The sequence below is a fragment of the Sparus aurata genome, chromosome 15 (assembly GCF_900880675.1).
Source record: "Sparus aurata chromosome 15, fSpaAur1.1, whole genome shotgun sequence".
Taxonomy (NCBI): Eukaryota; Metazoa; Chordata; class Actinopteri; order Spariformes; family Sparidae; genus Sparus; species Sparus aurata.
Genome location: NC_044201.1, coordinates 9,468,354 through 9,489,457, shown reverse-complemented (window position 1 = coordinate 9,489,457; position 21,104 = coordinate 9,468,354). Strand labels below are relative to the sequence as shown.

The window sequence follows — 21,104 nt, the reverse complement described above, 5'->3', positions numbered from 1 at the left end:
GTTCTGTGCTTCGGACCTTAAAGTTTGAGGTGATTTTCAGGCAGAGACGATGGAAGTCAGACGGTGGATAAATTCAAATGACCAGGATAACTTCTATCTAATAATTACTAACAACAATTTGAAAAAATGTTGCATAACAGCAAACTGCAAACATGAACGCAAACATATTGTTGGTCAAAGCAGCCATAACAACTGTAGTCAACAACAGCAAGGGGATGTAGGGGGAGTGAAATTACCCAGACTCCCTTACACAATCCATCAATTTTGTGAGTTGTCAAGTTAGGAGAAATTAAATTAAATTACTTTTTTTCTTTCCTTGTGTAAAAAATATTGTGTCTGATACAGAAGTTTCATAGATGAGAGGAGCATATATCACACCAATCTGCATGTTTGTCGCTGTTAACAGAGACTCCAGTCTGCTGTATAGCTCACACAATTGACTGATAAACCACAGAACTATTAAGTAACATTAGGCTTCACGATCAAAGAAAATTTTGTATCATGTGGACGATCAATTAATGTTTTTTTTTTTGCAGCCCCGCCATTCCATGATTTCAGGACTCCATCACATCATCAATCTCATCTGTTGTCCTGGAAAAATGTCTTTGGACTTTTTTGGGGGGATGGGGTGTGAGCTGCGAGCGAAGGAAAAAGGATGAGGTGCGACGGCCGTGGAAAGAAAGGAAGGGATCATCACCTCCCGCATCCTCCTCTGACTCTGAGGACGCAGCATTAGGAAACTTGGATAGAGGCACAGCTGTAGGGAAGTGTCTGTGGGTGGTGCTGCGGTGTGTGCATGTGTACGAGGGTGAGACTTCAGAAATAACGACTGATGTGTCATCGCTTTGCACACTAGATGGCGCTATGTGGTAACATCCCAGCATGTGAAGGAGTTACATTATCTTAGCAGGAGTTTCCCTTTTTTTTGGTTTCCAGTTTGGACAGGAGCCACCCATCACATGGAAACCTCTCACTGTTTATGTTTTTAGTCATCCCAGCATACTAACCTCAACACATTGTTTACTTAAAGCTCCTCTTTGCTTTAAATTCACTATATATATGCACCCAAAGTGAGCTTTTGTAATTAAGACATGTAAATCATTGTAGGGTATAGAGACCAGCAGTGGGTTTGTTGCTCTAAATTGTGAATTTTAAGTATCCATGCGTGTTATTTTTTCCCCCTAAATGGGAATTATAACAGCAACCCCCACTTGTTTGCCCAAATTTAATAAAGTATCTTTTTTTGGGGGGGGGGGGGGGTTTGCATCCAAGGGGGGATCATGTTCAACCTTGAGAGAATTAAAACAGGATCCCTGTTGTTGGTGCTCAATGCAGCTGGAGCCCTCTCCCATAAACACCCCGGACTTCAATAACTTGAGGTGATTAAAAGGCTCTGTCATTATTCTTTCACTCGTTAAGACCGGCCCTCTCGAATTTCAAGTGTCTCCTTTTACACTCCCGAGCCGCCACATTCATCATGGGACCGGCCTGAGGTTTTACTGCAGCAGCCAAAGGTGGATGCAAAAGCACACACACACACACACACACAAAAAAAAGGTTGAGTGTGGGATGGACTCGGAGGGCAACTAACCACACTCTCAAGGGGGAGAGGAGGAAAAAAAAAAAAGAAAAAGAAAAATGAGAGCATGAGTCGAGAGCTGCTCTCGGTTCATTTTTGACACAGTTGAACACGTTTCATCCACTCCTGGAAACTCCGGGTGATCCCTGGACGTTATGGGCGTACCTACGTGGTCCCGCATCACAGAGGAGTAAGGTGAGGGGACGGGGTCACATCTCCATAAATACTTGGTGCGCGCGGAGACTTTGGATGTACCTTGGAGGAGTAAATACCGCCGGAGGAGCATCGCGCACGGGACAGGAGCGGCGACTTTTCTGCAAGCTGATTCCTCATCTGAAGGAAAAGGGGCTGAGCGGTGTTCAACAGCAAAACGCTTGAAAAACTTGTGGTGCCTCTTGTTTGATATGGGAAGTCTATGATTCCATATTGGCAGAGGTATAAATTATTTTCCCCACAGAGTGCGATGTAGCTCACCTCCACGGCCCGGAGAGAACTACTTGTCAAGATGACAGCGCTTACACCTTTGAGCCGCGCTGTGCTCGGACTCGCCTGGAGCTGCCTGAGTTTTCTGTCCTGCGCTCATTGCGGGCTAAGTGACAACCATGTGCACTCCAGTTTTATTTACAGGAGGTTGCGCAATCACGAGCGCAGGGAGATCCAGAGAGAGATCCTCTCCATCCTGGGCTTGCCCCACCGGCCGAGGCCCTTCTCTCCCGGGAAGCAGGCGTCCTCCGCGCCGCTCTTCATGCTCGACCTGTACAACGCCATGGCCGTGGAGGAGGAGGAGGAGGTGGCGAGGGTGCAGCAGCAGCAGCAGCAGCAGGGCGCGGGCAAGAGCTTCGGTGCCAAGGCTCAAGGGCACTCCAGGAAAGGGTACTACAGCCCCCAGCATGCCGGGTACTCTCGTGTGGCGCAGCCTTACCGCGCGGCCCCTCTGTTAGGCCACAGCCCCGCGCTCACCTCAGCGCACGACACCAACTTTCTCAACGACGCCGACATGGTCATGAGTTTTGTCAATTTAGGTAAGTGTCGTTGCGGCAGGCTCATTTATCATCCGGTTTCCTTGAGTCAAAATGATGTTACTAATCGAAATGAGACTGCAGGAGAGGCCGGGTTCGATCATCATTTAGAGGTGCAACACTTCAGTGCGCAAATCTACGTCTCTGTGTTTTTAAAAGTCGTGTTTGTCTCCATCCACTTTAAAGTAAATCAATAAACTACGTTTATTTTGGTCGGCTGTATTAGTTTGCTCGATGAAAGTATTTCGCACATTAAATTGTAAATTTCCAAACAATGCACTGCAGACAAAGAACTATTAAATACTGCAGCTTGTAGCCTCCATCCGTGCGGTGCAAGAGTCAGGCCCGTTCTGATCCATTCATATGTTTCCTGGCCTCCTTGATGTGCAGTGCAGTTAATCACATTTGCCAAGATGACTTGACACATGCTGATTTTGTCAAACTAATCTGAGCTATGTTGAGCTATAAAAGGATTTTATCTTATCTGAGTGAAGAGTAACAGTTGTTAATCTCACCTGGGCAGCTGTATTTTTTCACTTCTACATGTAAATGTGTCATCGGTGTTCAGCTGCTTTGGCCCTGCGTGAAATATTTTGCATCTAACAGAATTAGGCCCAACATTTTGACCCTTTCAATTTGTGCTGCTTTCCATTAAAAGGCAGCTGATCGGTATAATGGCTGTGTTTGTTCAGTAGCCGCGACCCTTAACCCAGCAGTTCAGAGGGACTTATCAGATGACTGTCTGACCTTGAGAAAATTGGTCTGAATTATTTCCTGTTGTTAAAAGGGTTGTGATATTGACTGATGCCTGTGTATCTGGAGGTTCTGTCACCAGGAGAAAGCAGTAACGCCATTCTTGATATTTGCTGTCATTTTCAGAATTTCTGTTTCTTTAATGATGATTAAATTATTAAAGTACACGGAAAGGATCTCAGAAATGAAATATGGTGCAGCTTTTCGCAGGGTCCTGAATGAATGATGATTAAAAACAACCAGAAGTGAACTTAGGATAAAGTTGGTATTGTAGTGTTAAGGATTTAATTTTCTTAAATATACAGAAAAAACATGTAAAAGTGAATTTGTTCAGAGTTGCCTTGAAGTATAATCCCTCACCTTGGCCTGAGCCCATCTGTTTCCACTTACCACTATAGCAGGGCATGTACACTGTCAGCCTTGAAAGCTCCGCTCGCGTTCTGGGGACTGTCAGTGAAGTGTTCAATGGGGCTCTGTCTTTATTACAGTACAGTCAAATATAGCTACTGACCTCAACTGTTTTCAGAAACGTCTCTGTGGCATTTTCGTGCAGTTTAGTATGTTTACTGTAACCATTTCAGCTTTCAGAGTGTCAATAAGATGTCAGCTGTTGAAAAACCGTTTAGTCAAGCGACAGTCAAAGTAACTCATTCAGATATTAACAAAACATTGTTTGGGCAGAACGTGCACACGACTCACCTTCGGAGTAAAGCCACTGCTATTTAATCTATAGCCATTTGAAAGGTAAATGCGGTGCGCTCTCGTTGGCACTTCTGCTTCAGATTACTGCCCGCGGCTAATATAATGGAACACTCTCAGTGGGTAAAAGTCAGACCTGACCTCTGACCTGTTTGTGCTAAGTAACCGCAGTCCTTCTCTGCTGATAAAATATTATTCAAACGCACTGCATGTTATCACTGCGTATGTCAGAAAGTCCACTGACCTCAGCCACATGCCTCTTTTTCTGGGTTGTGAGACGGTCACTTCTCAGTGGCATCAAAGCCCGTCCTTAATGTTGACGCACTGAAGCTCTTTGGTGCTGTTATGAAAGTCGTTCAACTGATAGGCCATTTTTTTTCTAAAAAACCTCGATGCAACACTCTGAAAATCAAGCTGCTTATATCTTTATTTTTGCTGGAAAAAATCTAAAATAATCTTACATGTTTTGAGTTTTTAAACATTTTCAAAAATGAAAAGCTCAAAACAAAGACATGTTCAGTTACTCATTATATTAGAAATATTTAGTTTAACAGGTTAAAGGTCATTAAAGTCTCTTAACTCATTGTATGAAACCTACAGGAGGTCAGTATGAGGTCAGAAATGAGGTCAGGTTAGACGCTGACATGACATTGAAGAATCCTGTCTGGTCTTTTCTCTCACTTGAGGAGCAGACGAAAGTGTCTTTAATTGAAATCAGCCTGTTTTTCTTAACTGACAGCCCATTCATCATGGCCGGAGAATGCAGTTAGGCACACAGTAGAGGGCCTGTCTGGGAACCGCTACCTGTATTCAGTTGACTGATTTAATGAACTGGAAAGTGCTTTTGTTGGTAGTCAAAATGTTTGGATTGGACCTGGAATGTAAAAGAAGATGTGATAAATTACTCTTTTTCTGTGCGTTAATGCCGGCATATTTCCTCCTTCGAGCAGCACACACAGCGGCGCAGGAGTTGAGGTCGTATTTTTTGATCAACTTTGCTGCCAGTAAAAATGAAATTCATCATAAATATTTTCTTTCCCAGTCGAGAAAGATAAAGATTTTTCTCATCAGCGACGACACTACAAGGAGTTCCGTTTTGATCTGACTCAGATCCCGGACGGAGAGGCAGTGACTGCTGCAGAGTTTCGGATCTACAAGGACCGCAGTCATTCCCGCTACGACAATATCACTCTGAAGGTTTCCATATATCAAGTCATCAAGGAATATCAAAACAAGTAAGTATCTAGACAACCAAAAACTAAACATTGAAGGCAGTGCAGGATTATAACTACCGCATTTAAGTACACATTCCAGGTGCTTCTTTTCACTCAACTACATTTATCTGACTGTCTTGCTTTTGAAACTTAGATTTTACATACAGAACAACGACAACTTGCTGAAAGTGATGCATTGTTATAGATTACACTACCACTAATATATAAAGTAGTTAAAATAAGCTCAACCAGGCTGCTTTCTTATTAGTCAGTTAATTCAGTAACACTTAGACATGGCCAATGAGCCTTTTCAAACATTAAGTACATTTTGCTGCTCATAATTCCACTTTGGTCAAATTATTTATGTGTTTAAGTATTTTTAAAGTCTGTTTTTACTTCTGCTTAAGTAAAAGCTCTCAGTAGTTCTTAAACCATTGATGTATCAAGGCTGACAGAAAATCTATCTGCCCTAATATAATCTGTCACTCCTGGAGGAATCAGAAATCTAAAAAATAATAATAGCATTCAGTAGGGCGCATTCCTTCACCAAGGCCCACAGTCCCCTTTAATTCGATCAAGCCCCAAATCATGTATCACATAAAACATTTAAATCCAAAGATCCAAATTTTTATTTGGATCTGCATCAAACTACTCACTAATACTGTAGACACCACCCACATGAGATAGTTTTGTATCAAGATCCATGCCTTATTCCCTGAGAAATTATATTAAAGAAAGTGAAAAAAAAAAATGTTAGAAAAGACTCCTGGATCCATCCCTATTTTTTTCAGATCCGCACCAAAGATTAATGGGGTCTATTCTAGCCCAAGACGTATCCTCTATCCAAGCTTCATGGAAATCCGTTCAGTAGTTTTTGTGTAATCCTGCTGACAATCCAACTAACATACAAACGGACACATGCAAAAACATTACCTCCTTGAAAATGAAATAGAATATGGGTTAAGGAACTGCATCAAACCAGTTGTTAGCTATCTGAAATGCTGTGAGACACAAAGCAGACACAACTGCTAATGGATAAAATAAGCTGTTACTTCTCCGAAATATAGGTTAAAACTAGACAAATGTGTTGCATTTTTATCCCGTGCAGTTATCTTATTTCACAGTTAAAACAGTTCGGCAGCTATTGTCTTGCACGGTTGAAACTTTCCACTCACACAGAACGCCTTTCTATCTCCAACTCTGTTCTCCTTCATTCGCACCATGTCTGCCTTACAAATATAGTTCTCGGATAAAGAGAACTCCATTAGCAAGTTGGCCACTTACGGAGCTTGGAAGGTCCATCAGTTATCACTCGTCTTGTGTTGCCTGCCAAGCTGGCCGTGTCCCAGATGAAACCATGAGGGCCTATGTTTTCAGGAGGGGGGATGAGGGGGCTCCCTCGGGTGCTCCCATGGTCACTGTTATGCCCACCACCTGCCTGTCTTAACAATATTCCGGAAGTTTAAACCATGACATAGCTGAATACACAAGGGTGTACTTAAAAGTGGGCCCACATTTGCTTGCCAAAAATGTGTGTGGGTGATTGAAGGGGAGATATGGCCCTCCTGGGCTTTGAAAAGGTCCAAGTCAATGGACTCTGCCATCTTAAAGGGGAAGACTGCGCAGTTCTAGTTTTCACACACGTCTTTATGGGGGAAAAGTGTGTTTTAGTCAGCGTTCACATAGAATAGCAATTCTTTCCCCGATGTGAGAAATCTGTGAAATCTTGTTTGGAAAGCAGTACACACTGATTCATGTCTTCTTTCAACATATCGGATGGAAAGTTAATACTGTGCACAAATATTGGTCACTTCACATACCAATGTTTTTAGTCGGTTAGTTCCACAAGAAAAGACTAAGTATGGTAAAGTTAACTGGCAAATGAAAACTCCTTTGTTGCAGTGTCTTACAGGGGTTAAGATAGTCACATATATCTTAGTAGCAACCTCCTTATAGGGACTTTTGTTGCCCTCTCCCCCTTCACCTTGTGTCAGTTCTTTAAAAAAATCCCTTTTTTGGAGTCAAGTAAATACTACAGTCAACGTTAGATAAGTAAACCATTCACTTAACTCACTACTAATATGAGAATGAGACTGAACTCAAGAAGCTGACGTTAAAGGTCCCTGAAGTTATGTCTACCATTTTAACATATTGTGTTTATGGTCGAGGACATATCCAGAGCCATGTTTGTTTGCGAGCAGTTTTCTCTTTTACGGCCTTTGTTGGCACTCTGCAGCCTTTTTTATGCCACTAACTGTCGATCTGGGAAACCATTGTCCTTGTGCACATGAGCGGAAGAAGATACTAACACAACGAGGACCTCTTAAAAACATATTGCTTCATATTTCTATGGTACTGGTCAAAAACTCCACAGGGTCCCTTTAAAGTCAGACACCCACACACCAACCTGACCTCCCTTCACTCCACTACATCAACGTCACGCTATGTCCTGCAGTGGTACTGAACTTTGCTACTGAACATAAATTCCTAATGGGGAATAGTTGCACATGAACATCATTTGCAGGAGGCAGAACAGTCTTGAAAGAGGAGTCACGTCTATTGCTGGTATCCACTCACTTTAACTCGCTCTCTGTGGAACAGTACATCCAGTAATCACAGATGAAGGGGCGGGATAAACATTTTCCTCTTGGATACGACTGTGGGAATAGTGAATACTCACCAGCCCAAACTAAATTATCACAGGATGTAAGTGTAATACTGTGCATTTCAAGTTCAGCAGTATGTCACTCATAAGGATTAACCTTATGTGAAATTCCACTTGAGGTTAAGTTTTATTACACCTGTAATAAACACATGAATAATTCCTGAACTATTGGGGCCACATGGAAAATCTTGGTTCCCTCCAACAGGCAATGTTACCACAAAAAACTGAACAGGCGCTGCCTTATCCGATCTACCACTTGAAAGGAATCCAATGTAAATTGCGAAGCACCGCTTTTTCAACTTTGGGGTTGATTGATGCCTTATGTCAGGCTCATGTTAAAAATACACAAGGGCCGATATACATGATTCATAACTTCTGACGTGTTTGGCCAATCAAATAGCTGAAATCTTAGCACATGTTTCAGTGACAGCTTCAACAAAAACAGTGCGGCTTTCTTTATTATCTCCAGCTCAAAGTTGACATACAGAAATGACAAAATGACCAGCTTTCAATACTGAAGGCCTTTTTATAGAAGAAGGTTTTGTTTTCAAAAGGATAAAGAGATGAAGAAACTAATAAAAGCCACTCAGAGTTTGGCTTCTGCTACAGAGTTTGGGCTAAAGCGTTCATTTGTGATCGGTCAGTGATACCTTGTTTATCTGTTCCTGTCTAACCGGTTAAGACCTCTTGGATTCATTCTGAATTCCCTCAACGGAGCATATGGTTTCTTTTTTGTGTCCTATTAGAGCTATGCAGCATTAAGACGCACAGACAGTTTTTATTTGTTCTAGGGCTTAACGCACTTTAGCGCTGAGGTTTTGTAATTTGTTTGTAATGCAGCAGTAAAGTGACCACATTCATTTCACCATCTGGTTGACCGAGTCGTAATCTTAAAAACCACAGAGACTGAAAATCCAAATAACTTTCACTGGATAGAGATATAATAATCACTGTAGCAGTTGTCATTCTCTTCTCTGTACAGGCTGTTTGAGTGTGTATCATTTTAACTGCGGTTTATTGATTGTTTCATTGTGTTTTCTTACCTTTAGAGATGCAGAGACGTTCTTGCTCGACTCCAAAAAGGTCCAGGCGTCCGATGGGGGCTGGCTAGTTTTTGACATCACAGCCACCAGTAACCACTGGGTGATGAACCCACAGCAGAACTTGGGTCTGCAGCTCTGTGTGGAGACTGTAGATGGTAAGTGCAGTTTTACAGTTTTTGTTCCCATAAATTTTCTTTCCCAGGCTCTTCAAACTAGAAAAAGTCAGGAGGTTAATTTTTCTGAGACAATCCACAATGTCTGCCTTTGAGACATATCTAATATTTTCACTGACCTCACACTAATGTGACTTGTGTTTTTGACAGTCCATGGATTGTTATTATTTACAACCAGTGAATCCACAAAAAAGATTGGAGGCTTGACCTTGTATTCGTAAATGTGCTTGACTCCACTTTTAAAGCAGTCATAAAATGTCAAAATATCCCATTTTTCTTAAACTATATTTCGAGACTTTTATTTACCTCCTGTTTTTGAAAGGACGAAGTATCAACATCAAGTCTGCTGGAATCATTGGGAGGAATGGGCCTCAGTCCAAACAGCCGTTCCTGGTTGCTTTCTTCAAGGCCAGCGGGGTGTTGCTTCGCTCTGTCAGAGCTGCTGGGGGGAAGAAGAAGAACCACAATCGCAATAAATCAACCAGTCAACAAGAATCATCTAGGGCACCGAAACCCGGAGGTAAGTGCAATTTTATGACACAGTTGAGATGCGATGATAATTCTTTTAATCTTTTATTTTATCCCGGACATATCAGGTCTCTAAATTAGACAGAAACCACCCGGCCATCATTCCATCACATTGTCCATCCATTTTTCAGAATAACCAACTTAATTTCCTGCAGCAAGGCACATCCACAATCACTAGACAGACTGTCAATTAATATGAAATTAAACACATTTGCTGTGCACCTTTCTCAGTTTGTTGTCATATGTTTGCCTTTACCATAGTATTGTGGGGTGTAATGAACGTGGCAGCGTGAAGGGGCCACCTGCAGGGCTTTACACCTTAAATCTTAACCTTCTAGTTTCCTTCAATGATATGTTTTTCTGTTTGTTTCGAACTTTTTACAGAAAACTACTTGAGAGCAAGACAGTTCTTAATTTTTAAAAACTAAATATGCTGCTTGGAATTAAAGGTTTTATTGAGCATTCAGTTCTGATCTGTATTTCAGTTGTTCTTAAAGGTACAATATGTAAGAATTGTTGAACCTGTCAAATTCATACTACCAACAAGTAGAGGCAGCATATCATTAGAGTAACTGCTAACTGCTGCTGTATTGTGCTACTTGTATTTGTATATTGTTCGACTGTATTCTGTTTATTCATCCATGACTGTAGCAACTACTGGTTTGTTAGCTCAGTTAGCCATGCAGCTTGCTGGAGGACCAGGGTAGAGTTGGTTTTTCACCAATGGAGCTTTGGAAAAAAAAGGTTTTCAGGCCTGGGGCTAGCTGGTCGGCATGCTAAATTCAGCAGATATCTCTGCAGCAAATACATAGATGTCTTTGACATAGGGTCAAACATGTTATTTCTTCCTATTTTGTTGATAATTGTAGTTATTTTACAAATTCTTATTTATATTGCACCTTTAAACTGAAAAACATCAAGGTGAAGTACAAGTACTGAGAGAGATTGAGATATATTATGGACTATGCCCTATAATTACATTAACGTCTCATCAATCATGAATTATTTTAAGGAATAATAAATGGCCCAATAAAGGTTTTGGGATTATTGCAAACCTCATGGATAATTTGCCTGTTGTGTAAATATATAACACACCTCACACACTGTTGTGGGAAAGAAAACAACTGTAATTCCGAATTCAAACATCCATTGTTTTGTAATAGCTTAACATTTACGGGAAATACTTCCAATTTATCGGTGATTAACATGGCTCTGGGATATATTCATGTACTCACAAAAGTCTGTGTTTGTGGACTGCTTATGTGTTTGTCGAGTGCATTTGTTCTAAAGCTTTTCTACGGTAAGCAAACAAAAAGATATAAACAACCATTAGTGTCTGTTATGTTTAATAAACTTGTTTTTTTTTGTTTTTTTTCAGATCACAACACAAGTGAACAGAAGCAAGCCTGCAAGAAGCATGAACTTTATGTCAGCTTTCGAGACCTGGGCTGGCAGGTAAGACAGAACTACATCTTGTATAGCAAAACATTTATGTATAACATTAAGTGACAATAACAAAAAGAACAGTGCATTTTTATCAAGATCGTAAGATGACACTACAAAAGCTCAACATGTGTCATAAATAATAGAAGCTCATTGTTTATTAAGGATTGGATTATTGCGCCTGAGGGCTACGCTGCTTTCTACTGCGACGGCGAATGCTCTTTTCCACTCAACGCACACATGAACGCAACAAATCACGCCATTGTGCAAACCCTGGTAAGTATCCTTTAGAGTTTACCGCATATGTGTACTGCATTAAAATGGCGTTATAAGCTACCATAATGTTCTTGGCAGGTATAACTCATTTGAAGCTCATTGCTGTTGCACCTCTTTTAAACCTACTTTGTGCTCTCATTTATAGGTCCATTTAATGTTTCCTGACAATGTGCCAAAGCCATGCTGCGCCCCGACCAAGCTCAACGCAATATCAGTACTCTACTTTGACGACAGTTCAAACGTCATCCTCAAGAAATATAGAAATATGGTAGTTAGGTCTTGTGGCTGCCATTAGTGGCCGGGGGGGGGGGGGGGACTTTTAATTTATGCTATCTGGGACAGGAATCGCTGGAAAACACATTGGCAGCAGGTGTGATGTGATGTACAGTATTATGTATATAAAGTTTTATTACCTAATTTATTTTCTTTCTTTTTTTAAATAGCACTGAATATTTGAATGATTAGGACAAATCGTTGATTTTTACTTTACACCTTTTATCATTTAACTTTTGTGTCCGTTGGCATATACTCTCTTAGTTACGTTTGTATGATAACTTTTATGAGATAACTATTCACTGGAGACATCATGATACATAAGATCGCTTCCCCTCCTGCTTGTTTTATCCTCCTTCACGGTACACTTGCGCTATAAATGCTCTCTGAGATTCCAGTACGTGATTTGTTTTCCTCTATGTTAATTTTGTAATATGTTTTTTTTGTCTGTGTGATGGACCAATAAATGACTGATACAAAGAGAATGATGTCACAAAATGCAGCAGCACAAGTTATTATAACAAAGGAGAACTCAAGGTGATGCTGTTAACTTAATATCACAACGCGAACAGGCTTTTTTGAAAATCCAATTGGCTCGCTGGGAGGAAAACGTAGTGAGTGTTCTCTAATCTAAACCAAACTGCCCAAAGCTATTTTCAAGCTGTCACCGTCTTTCAGCACTGATACTGTTTCACCTTTTACACGCCAGCTTTTTTTTTTTTTATAAGAGAGTGTGTCCTCAGAAGGGGATTATGTCAGTCTGGAATGAACACTGTTTTCTCATTCCTCTGTGGACTGCAAATGTCATTGCTCCGCACTAATTCTAGCAAGTGTTTGGGGAAAGTATATCTTCATGTAGAGTGTTGTGTATTTTAATAAATGTACCACTTGAGAAACTCTTATCGTTTGCCTTTACTTCATCCATTTATCACCCACTATGCATTTCATCGTGGAGCTTTTTCCCCTTCTCCTCCTCCAGCTGCAAGTCCTCAAGTCTTTTTCAAATTCAAGTTGCCCTTTTGTATTTCTGTTTGGGCTTCTGTGGATGTTTTACACACTGCTGCAGGACTACCGTCTCAGATTTATAAATGTTTGACAAGCATGATATAAACTAGGGGTCCACCCACGGAGCCTGTTGACATGCTCTTGGGGAGTGGTAATGCTAGTGGTACAGTGCTCGCAGAAATGCAGTGCTGTGACCTCAAAAGACAGCCAGGAAGGGTGATTATCATGAGGCTGCCAGTGGAGTAAGGTATATCATTTTGTAAGCAATCCCTTCCTGATTGTGGGGAAAGAAAGCATCCCGCATCTGATTTACATGATGTGTATGGCACATCTCTGCTTGCTTGCTTGCATTCTTTGCACTCATGTTTTAGAAGTTGTCAACAGTTTTTTTTAACCGCCGTCCCAGAGTGGTCTTCTAAAACAATTTTACAGTAAATGTAAAGCCAAAATCAAAATGTGTCTTTACTTTATTTTCATCTGTAGTTGTTAGTTAAAAATATCAGCATTCAAAGTACTTTTACATCCAAACTGCTCTCAGTTTGAATACATGAGTAAATGTATTTACTGTAAACTTGTTGTCTTGTCACATTATCTGGAGTTCACCGACATTTATTTTGCCTTTGAGAAGAAACTCTCACCCCGCTGTGTGTTTAACTGTTAGCTCTATTAGCTTGGTAGCTCACCAAAACACGCTGCAGAACTCTGCTGCCCATCATCTTCTGAAAACTAACATCTAACTCTCCTCCTGCCACATTAAACACATATGCGTTGTTCACAACTTGGTACAATTATGGAAAAATATGGGGCGTCCCCTGTCGACACTGAATTCACCATGACCTTTTGGATTTTAATGTCATTTTTTTCTTAGGTTTCCCGCTGAGCAGCTAGCAAGTGATAGTAACTTTAGTAACAGATGAGAGGAGTCACTCTGTAGTAGTCAGCGCTCAGTTCAGTCTGTCATTTGCTTACTGATAGACATGCTTACACACAAAAATCTCTCTTATCCTGGAGGCCTCCGAGGGAAGATCTCTTTTTAAAGCAAACACATTTTCTATGACCCCCGAGGAGACGTTAGTCTTGAACCCTGGTTGTCATCTGCTCTGAGCTGAGATTCACCCCTGGAAACAAAGTGGAGGCCATAAACTAACCTCAGCAAGTGTTTGTATTTATTTGTATTTCCTCCTCATTCGGGTTAAGTAGAATTTCCAGAAAAATGTGAGAGAACGTGCCATTTCCAGAGAAGTGCTCTGGTTACGCAGGTATTTTTAATGGTCTTGGAAATCTAGGGATTAGGTTAAGGATTAATATTTATTTACACAACTGTGTTGACCTTCACTGAACACAGGATATGTACTGTTGCACTTTTTCTCCCCCTACCCTCCCACTTTTATAACATTTTTTTTTCTCTCTGACATGGCAGAACATTGAGTGACTGTATTTCACTTAATTAAAAGCAGTGGCTGGTCTGTCCAGATGTTATGTGGGCTCCATCTAAAAGGAGTGTTGACATTCAGTGAATAGAAGAGGCCACCTGCTAACTTAACTCTTGGCTTGAGGGGTGATTTGCATTCCTGCGGCCTGTTGCCTGGCATGATTACTCCTAGCACTTCACAATCCCATCTACTGTTTAATATCAGGGATTCTTTCCAATTCAGCTACACTTCTTCCTTTTCTGTAAGCTGCTATGAATGAGCTCCTATTTAAGTTCTCCCAAAACTACGCAGCCCCTCTCGACAGCAACCTCCCGACCACATGAAAGGAGACGCTAACAATTGCCATACTCAGGGCAGATTAATATAGTGGCCCCTTCTCCTCCGAGACCCCCGTGGTCAAAAACAGGCTGCAGTGAGTCAGAGGTGCCTTGACATTCATCAGATCAGCACTTCCACCGGCCACTTCTGAAACATGCTGCAAAAAGGTCACAACCCACTGCAGTTTACTTTTCATGAAGGGTTTCTTGTGAATTATTCATGCATCATGCCCTTCAGGTTTATAGCATATGTCACAACATACTGTTGGCTTTACATAAACATTGTTAAATAATGTCAGGATGTGTTTCCAGTTGCTGATATTACGTTTTTTTTCTACCACAAACATGTTTATTCTCTTAACCTGATTGAGAAAACAGATGCATCCATGTGGGCGGCTGTTAAGATCATATCCTTTTGTTCAGCAAATGTGATAAATTTAGTGAGGAGGGATCATCTTGAAGCTTTTAGCAGGCCGGGACTGGCCGCCCGTCAAGAGTGGCAAATGCCTTATGATTCAGGTCATTTTAAAAAAAAATCTAATCCAAACCATCACAAGCAGGAAACACGTTGACAAATGCCTCAAAACAAAAACAAAAAGCAGGCGTAACGAGCCACTGATCTGGTCGGACCACCGACAGAGGTGTTCGTGCTGGAGTCCACGCAGAGATGTCCTAAAAGATTAAATCTAAGAAAATGTAATATTTTGCAGACTGTCCTGCCTCAGTCTTCCACATTAACAGGCTCTTAACTTCCAAGATTCAAAGTAACTCAAGATAATTAGCAACAGTTTTTAATTATGTGAAAGCATGCAACCAAATTGGTTTGGAAACATTTAAAGTTAAAGGTAACTTTTTCATCTTATTTTGAATGCCAACCAAGAATAAAAAAAACATCCATATTTTCCACATATGTGTAGCTGATGGCACATAAACCTCTTTGAAACCTCGTTATGGCTTCCCGGCCTTGTAGAACACGTCCCTTTATTTATTCATGGTGTATTTAAAGTATTTTAAGTTGTTATTAATTTTGTAAACAAGTGTTCTGAATGAGAACATTCGTTTCTAGGTGAAAATGAAATGTGGTCACAGTCTGTGAAAGAAAAAGTTGGATTTCACACAAACATCCATAAACTTTGAAACTAAACATTTGTTCACAGTGTTCATGGAGTTTAACATGCCAAGTGTAGTGAAAAAAAAAAAAAAAAAAAAAGTAAAATGTTGCATTAATGTGCCCTATTATTGTTCAGTCAACTCTAATGAAAACTTATTAGATGATTGACATGATGCTTGTTTTGATCACATTTTGGTCCGTCTAATACGACTACAAAACATAATAGTTATTGTTCATTTGGTTTAGTAATTCCATGTTTCATTGACTTGCCCTCTGTTAACGAGAGGTCTCTTTCTTTCTGTGGCTCAGAGTTTATTTTCAGAGTGTCACCTTGCAGTCCATCCACAAGGCAAGTGAAATTGTATCTAATAAAAATGTTGTGCAGTTTACCTAATTCATCTCCCCACATATGGTTCTCCTTATTTGCGTTCTGTGGGTGGGCTGCGACTTCCATACAGCTCAATCAGTCCCTCTTGAAAAGGGAGACCATATGGGTCACATTTTTACATGTTGTTTGGTATGACAAGGCTGCAGCAGGACCGGCGAGGAATGTGTCCCGGCAGAGGGCAACGCAGAAAACGCCGGTGTGTTTGCTTGTTATTCACATATGCACATTAGCTCCCCCAGCCAGAGAAGAGAGAGGGGTTCTGGGCTCTCGGAGCTACAACAGACTGTTTGTGAACTCAACTGTCACTTCCCATTACCATTAGAGATGGCACCTGTGCATTACACTCTTTACATATTTTGAAATCTTGAGCATTCTTAACATGTGCATTAAAATGTGAGGATCAGCTGAAATTCATTAGTCAGTAATGTTGCAGTGCTTCTCTGAGATGATTCAGTTTGTAAACTAAAAGCATACATTTAAACCCTTTGTTTACATTGTATATAATGAAAAGTATTTACAAGCAGTTGTTTTGAAAATTCTTGTTGGGCTTTCCATTTAGTTTTCTTCATTGCATGCTATATTAAACACATTTTCCATGAGAATTGTGTTTTTGCCTTCGCAGAAATAAAAGAGTCTGACATGATATGCTAACATATGTCTGTTGTCTCCTTTGTGCAGGTTAGTTATTTCCTCCTGTCACCCATCTACTGTACAATTTATGTCAAAGAACACGTACAATTAAAAGAAAAAAGTTTTAAAGGAAAAATACAAACCGAAGCAGATGCGCAGGCTATTAACCTTTCTCAGGCCAGGGAAGTCTATGTCTTGAATTAATGATGCTGATTTACTGTATCGCAGAGCCTTCAAACCAATGTTTTAATACCCTGCCAAAAGAAGGTACATTAGAAGACTCTGTGCATATCTGGGCACAATTATGAAGTAAGGGAAGGAATAAAGAACAAAAGCAGCAGTTGACTCTATAAAGGTAAACTCTCTTTATTAGAACCTTCTGGTCTGATGTTTTTAAAAATGAAAACACTCCAAAAAGCCTTTTGTCCAAATCTTCCAATTGAAATCACTGACTTTGAGTAAATCATCATCACTTCAGTAGCCAAGACTATTTAAAGTCTAGCAGTGTTTACGTTGTAGATTGGAGGTTGGACTCTGCAGAACCGCAGCTGCCACCGTGTCGTAGTGACTTTTCTCCGTCTGATTAAAGAAAAACAACATCACATACTGTATTTCACTATGTCAAATAATGCAACCTCATATTATTTTCTTTTATACATACTTAAATTGGATGGATGTCTCACAACAGTGGATCCTGAGTTGCTCAGAATTCAGAGTTTTATTTTTAACCCTATATCAGTGTCACCACTTCAAGGTTATCTTTCAGGCAATTTCTGAAAGATAATTAAATGCTGCTCTTAAATGCACATTACACTACATACACAGAGTGTTGGGAGAAAGGACTAGGTGGATGACACACAGGCTGTGTTCGGTGCCTTTAATCATTCAGCGCAGAATCATCAGTCTGGTACTGTCTGTGACTCAGTCGAACCTTAGTATATCTTTGGTACCAACTAAAAGGAGTTTGTAAAGAAAAATATCAAAAGATAGTGTTGTGTAATATCTGGTCAGATTCAAAATCTTAAGGTCTCCCAGACTTTTACCAGATTGACACCCTTACATCGAGTTTATTTGTATGGCTGCTTGTGTTTAGACAGTACTGAACATTACACAACTGTGGATTCTATGGTTAAAGGAAAAAAAAGGTTTTGTAGAAAATATGTTGTGTCTTAAAACAATCTGTAATGGAACTAAGTTATTGTACTGACACTAGTATTAAGAAAAGTCAGTGATACTCAGCCCTACGCCAAATGTATGACTTCACCGGGTTTACGTTTATCTGTCCTGTCATCTTCTCACACCACCGTAAAAATAATGAACAAAACATGCTACTGTCGGAATTTAGACAGCAAATAGAGATGTCAGCAGCCGCCACTTAGCCCGGCATTCAGGCTGCTGTAAATTTTGCTGTGAAATTCAATTTCTCTCCCGCCAGCGATATGGATACACTGAAGGAAATCTCCATTCTTTATGAGCCAGTCCAAGCCGTAATCCAGCCATGAAGTCCTCCAAGGTATAATATAAAATTCTGACTAATAAATATCCGGCTGCTTAGGAACGGCCGCCTGGATGTAATCTGTGACAAAGTGGTGTTAACAAGTGCCTTTGTGAAGAAATAAAAAGGTTTATACTGGTTTTATTGCAGCTAAATGATTATTCGTCTTTTTAAAAAAAAAATGTATCACACTTCTCATTGCATGTTCACTACATGTTACATGTTCACTGGACAGGCGGGTGCACCAGTCCCACGGCGTCGCTTTAAAGCTGAGTGTGCAGAGACAAAAAAAATTTGCTCAACAGTCACAATCGTGTGTGGACACAAACTGAACACACAGGTCAGTGGCTTTTGTGACTAAAAGCCACAGGGCGCTCTGCAGTGTGATTACTGTGCGGATAATCTGTAACACACATGCTGTCTCTAAGGGGAGCTGTGGAAAGTTGGCTCGGGGCGGCCTGCCTTCCTGAAGAAACTGTAAGGTAGGCTGCTGCTATTTTTATAAAGGCTTTACATTTTATTTTAAGAAAAAGCGTCTGTGGTCATTTTTTTTTTCTTTCTCTCTGAATATAATGGATATGTGATGAAGTGGTGGTTTATCCTATGTATTCTGACTTTGCTCCTTTTGTGCAGCATGATTCAGTTTCAGTTATACACCATCAAGTGGTCTGCTGCTGTAGGAATATGTGCAATTATTCCAACTATACATCGAACAAACCCTTCCATCTTCTTCAAGTATGGAGGACTATGTCATGATTGTTGCTTTCAGGGTGGTGATGAGTGTGCTATTGCGCTTCGCACCAGGACTCTCTTGTTTTTACAGTTCAGTCAAATCCACGATGTCGAAATTGAAGACGGATGGAGGATGAAAATTGATTTAATCTGGTTCCTGTTTTCTTTCTTCCACTTTGTTTTCAGTGTATATCTGAGAGCTTAAAACCCCTTTCATGCCATGCCGAAACCTGTACTCTATAAAGTGCTGTTTTTCACATCTGTTTCTTTCTTAGTGCAAAAGAAGAGAATGGCCTCTTTCTTTTATATGCAACTTTTTCCAGCCCAATAAACAAGCTCTGACGTTTGCTCAATTATTTAATATTTTGGGGGGCATTCATCACGTGCTTGGTCTCCAAAATCGCATGTGTAAAAATATACTGTTCTCAGGAGACATCTTACAAACTAACGCAAAGACATCCTTTTTCCTGTCAGGGAATATCTGTTTGGCTAATCTATACAAAAGTAAAAAAGACTATTGTTCTTTTACGTAGTTTCCCTGGTCGGCGACATCTTTAAGGTGGTGCAACTGTTTTATTTGTTACTGGCTTGATAATTAGACTGTTTGTTTGACTTTATTACACTTCACACCTCAGTGATTTATTGGTCAGTGTTGTTACTGGTAAGATACAAAAATCCACCATTTGATTTGATTGAAAAAATGTTAAACTCGTGACACAGAGTTCTGAAAAAACCTCTTCCTCTGAAATTAAATCACAGCTGCTAAAGGGCGACCACTTTGGAGCTATAACAGTTAATTGATTGATAAATTAGTCGTCAATGATTTAATTAATTGACAACGGTTTTGATAATTTAGTGCAATCTACAGACCAAACAACACATTAATTAATTCAGAAACAATGGAAATAATCATTAGTGACAGACCTATACCTAATTAATAAGTAATTTGTGTTAATCTATGTGTACTACAGAAGGGGGTTATTACCAATGTTTCACTGATCTGTGTTAGCTTGAAACTACAGGAAACCGTTAATATTTCTCTTAATATCTGACAAAAAAGCTCTTTTCATTCTCTTAAAGGTGTCAGATGGACTGTTTTATACTCCTATCTTTTGTAAAACGTCCACTCTCTCTCTCTACTTACACACCACCTCCCTCTTTAAATGTTCAACTCACCTGCATTACATTGATTCTTAAAAGCAGCAAAGCCCCTGAAGGCCAGTTCCTTAGAGTGACCCTCTGCAGCTGGTATTCGTCAAGATAAAACCGTCGCTGCCGAGTTTCCTTGAGAGAAGAAATGTTGAAAGGCCAGTTAAAGTTAATCTACTTATGCAGTTATCACTGATTGAAAAAGAAACATTGAGAAAGAAACTTTTCCTTGAAATGTCAAGATCTTTCTGGCAACATACAGGAAATACGAATGACAAATTGCATTAATGTGTTATCATCATAAGCTTCCAAATGTAATAGATGTATATAACAATGTGTGTGCTAGAGTAGACCTATTATAGAAATAAAGTGCACTTATTCTGTCTTCTGCAGAGCAGGGTTTTCATTACTTCCAGGCTCTGATGCCTTTAAAAGCAAAGATTCACACACATGCTGAAAGGAACTGAAAGCATGACACAAACCACCACCGCCATGAAATTATCTCAAACGAGAGAATGCTAGTTTTCAGGGAAATACGACAGATGAATACAAAGCATTAGGTTAGGGCTGAAAAATAATGACCAGCACTGATCTGGCGTCATCAAAAAAGCTGAATAAAATTTGCTGAAAGTTGCTAATTAGATTGGAAAATTCAAAACTGTTAAATTCGACCATTAATGCCGCTGCACTTGTTTTCTCTGAGTCCTAAGAGGACCATGAATAAGTGGCAATCAGAGGCAATGCTTAATTTTAGGGGGTGGCAACTGATAGACATCAACCTTGAAGTCTGCTACAAAAAAAGGCCTTTTTTGGAGGGGGGGGGGGGGGGGTGGTCGTACGAGTCGCCCTCCTCCCCTGGGAGAGAGGCAAGAGGTCTCTCATCGCAGAGCAGTTTAGCGTGGTGAGATGGTTGAATGCTAGGACTTCATTAAGCCCCCCTCTATTGTTAACATCTGGGTTCAGAAGAATGGCTCTTTCTCTGGTAAATGTTGCCCCGGCTTAACAAGGGATTTCATTACACCACGCAGTTGACATTGGCAGCACTGTCGCGTCTGGCAATGGAAACCCCTCAACTGTTCAGGTCACAGGAGATCAATCGAAGCAGCGTGTTTCCCCTGAAGCCTTTCGATTCTCGCAGGAGCCGGGCTGGGGAGTTGAGCGTGTATCTGATCCTGTCGT

The 21,104-nt window shown here is 40.4% G+C and overlaps 1 protein-coding gene across 1 annotated transcript; it reads left to right on the top strand.

The window, feature by feature from the left end:
• Positions 1–1,568: 1,568 nt before the first annotated feature.
• bmp5 (bone morphogenetic protein 5) lies at positions 1,569–12,565 on the top strand. Its single transcript, XM_030441437.1, has 7 exons — positions 1,569–2,601; positions 5,093–5,285; positions 8,979–9,127; positions 9,468–9,665; positions 11,052–11,128; positions 11,282–11,392; positions 11,538–12,565. The coding sequence occupies exons 1-7, from the start codon at positions 2,085–2,087 to the stop codon at positions 11,685–11,687; spliced, it is 1,395 nt and encodes a 464-aa protein (XP_030297297.1). The 5' UTR covers positions 1,569–2,084; the 3' UTR covers positions 11,688–12,565.
• Positions 12,566–21,104: the final 8,539 nt, after the last annotated feature.

Excerpts from the sequence above, each read along its gene's own strand:
- bmp5 (XM_030441437.1), top strand. The coding sequence starts at position 2,085 with ATGACAGCGCTTACACCTTTGAGCCGCGCTGTGCTCGGACTCGCCTGG. Across the intron at positions 9,128-9,467 it reads CTGTGTGGAGACTGTAGATG|GACGAAGTATCAACATCAAG; the intron begins GTAAGTGCAGTT and ends TGTTTTTGAAAG. Across the intron at positions 9,666-11,051 it reads TAGGGCACCGAAACCCGGAG|ATCACAACACAAGTGAACAG; the intron begins GTAAGTGCAATT and ends GTTTTTTTTCAG.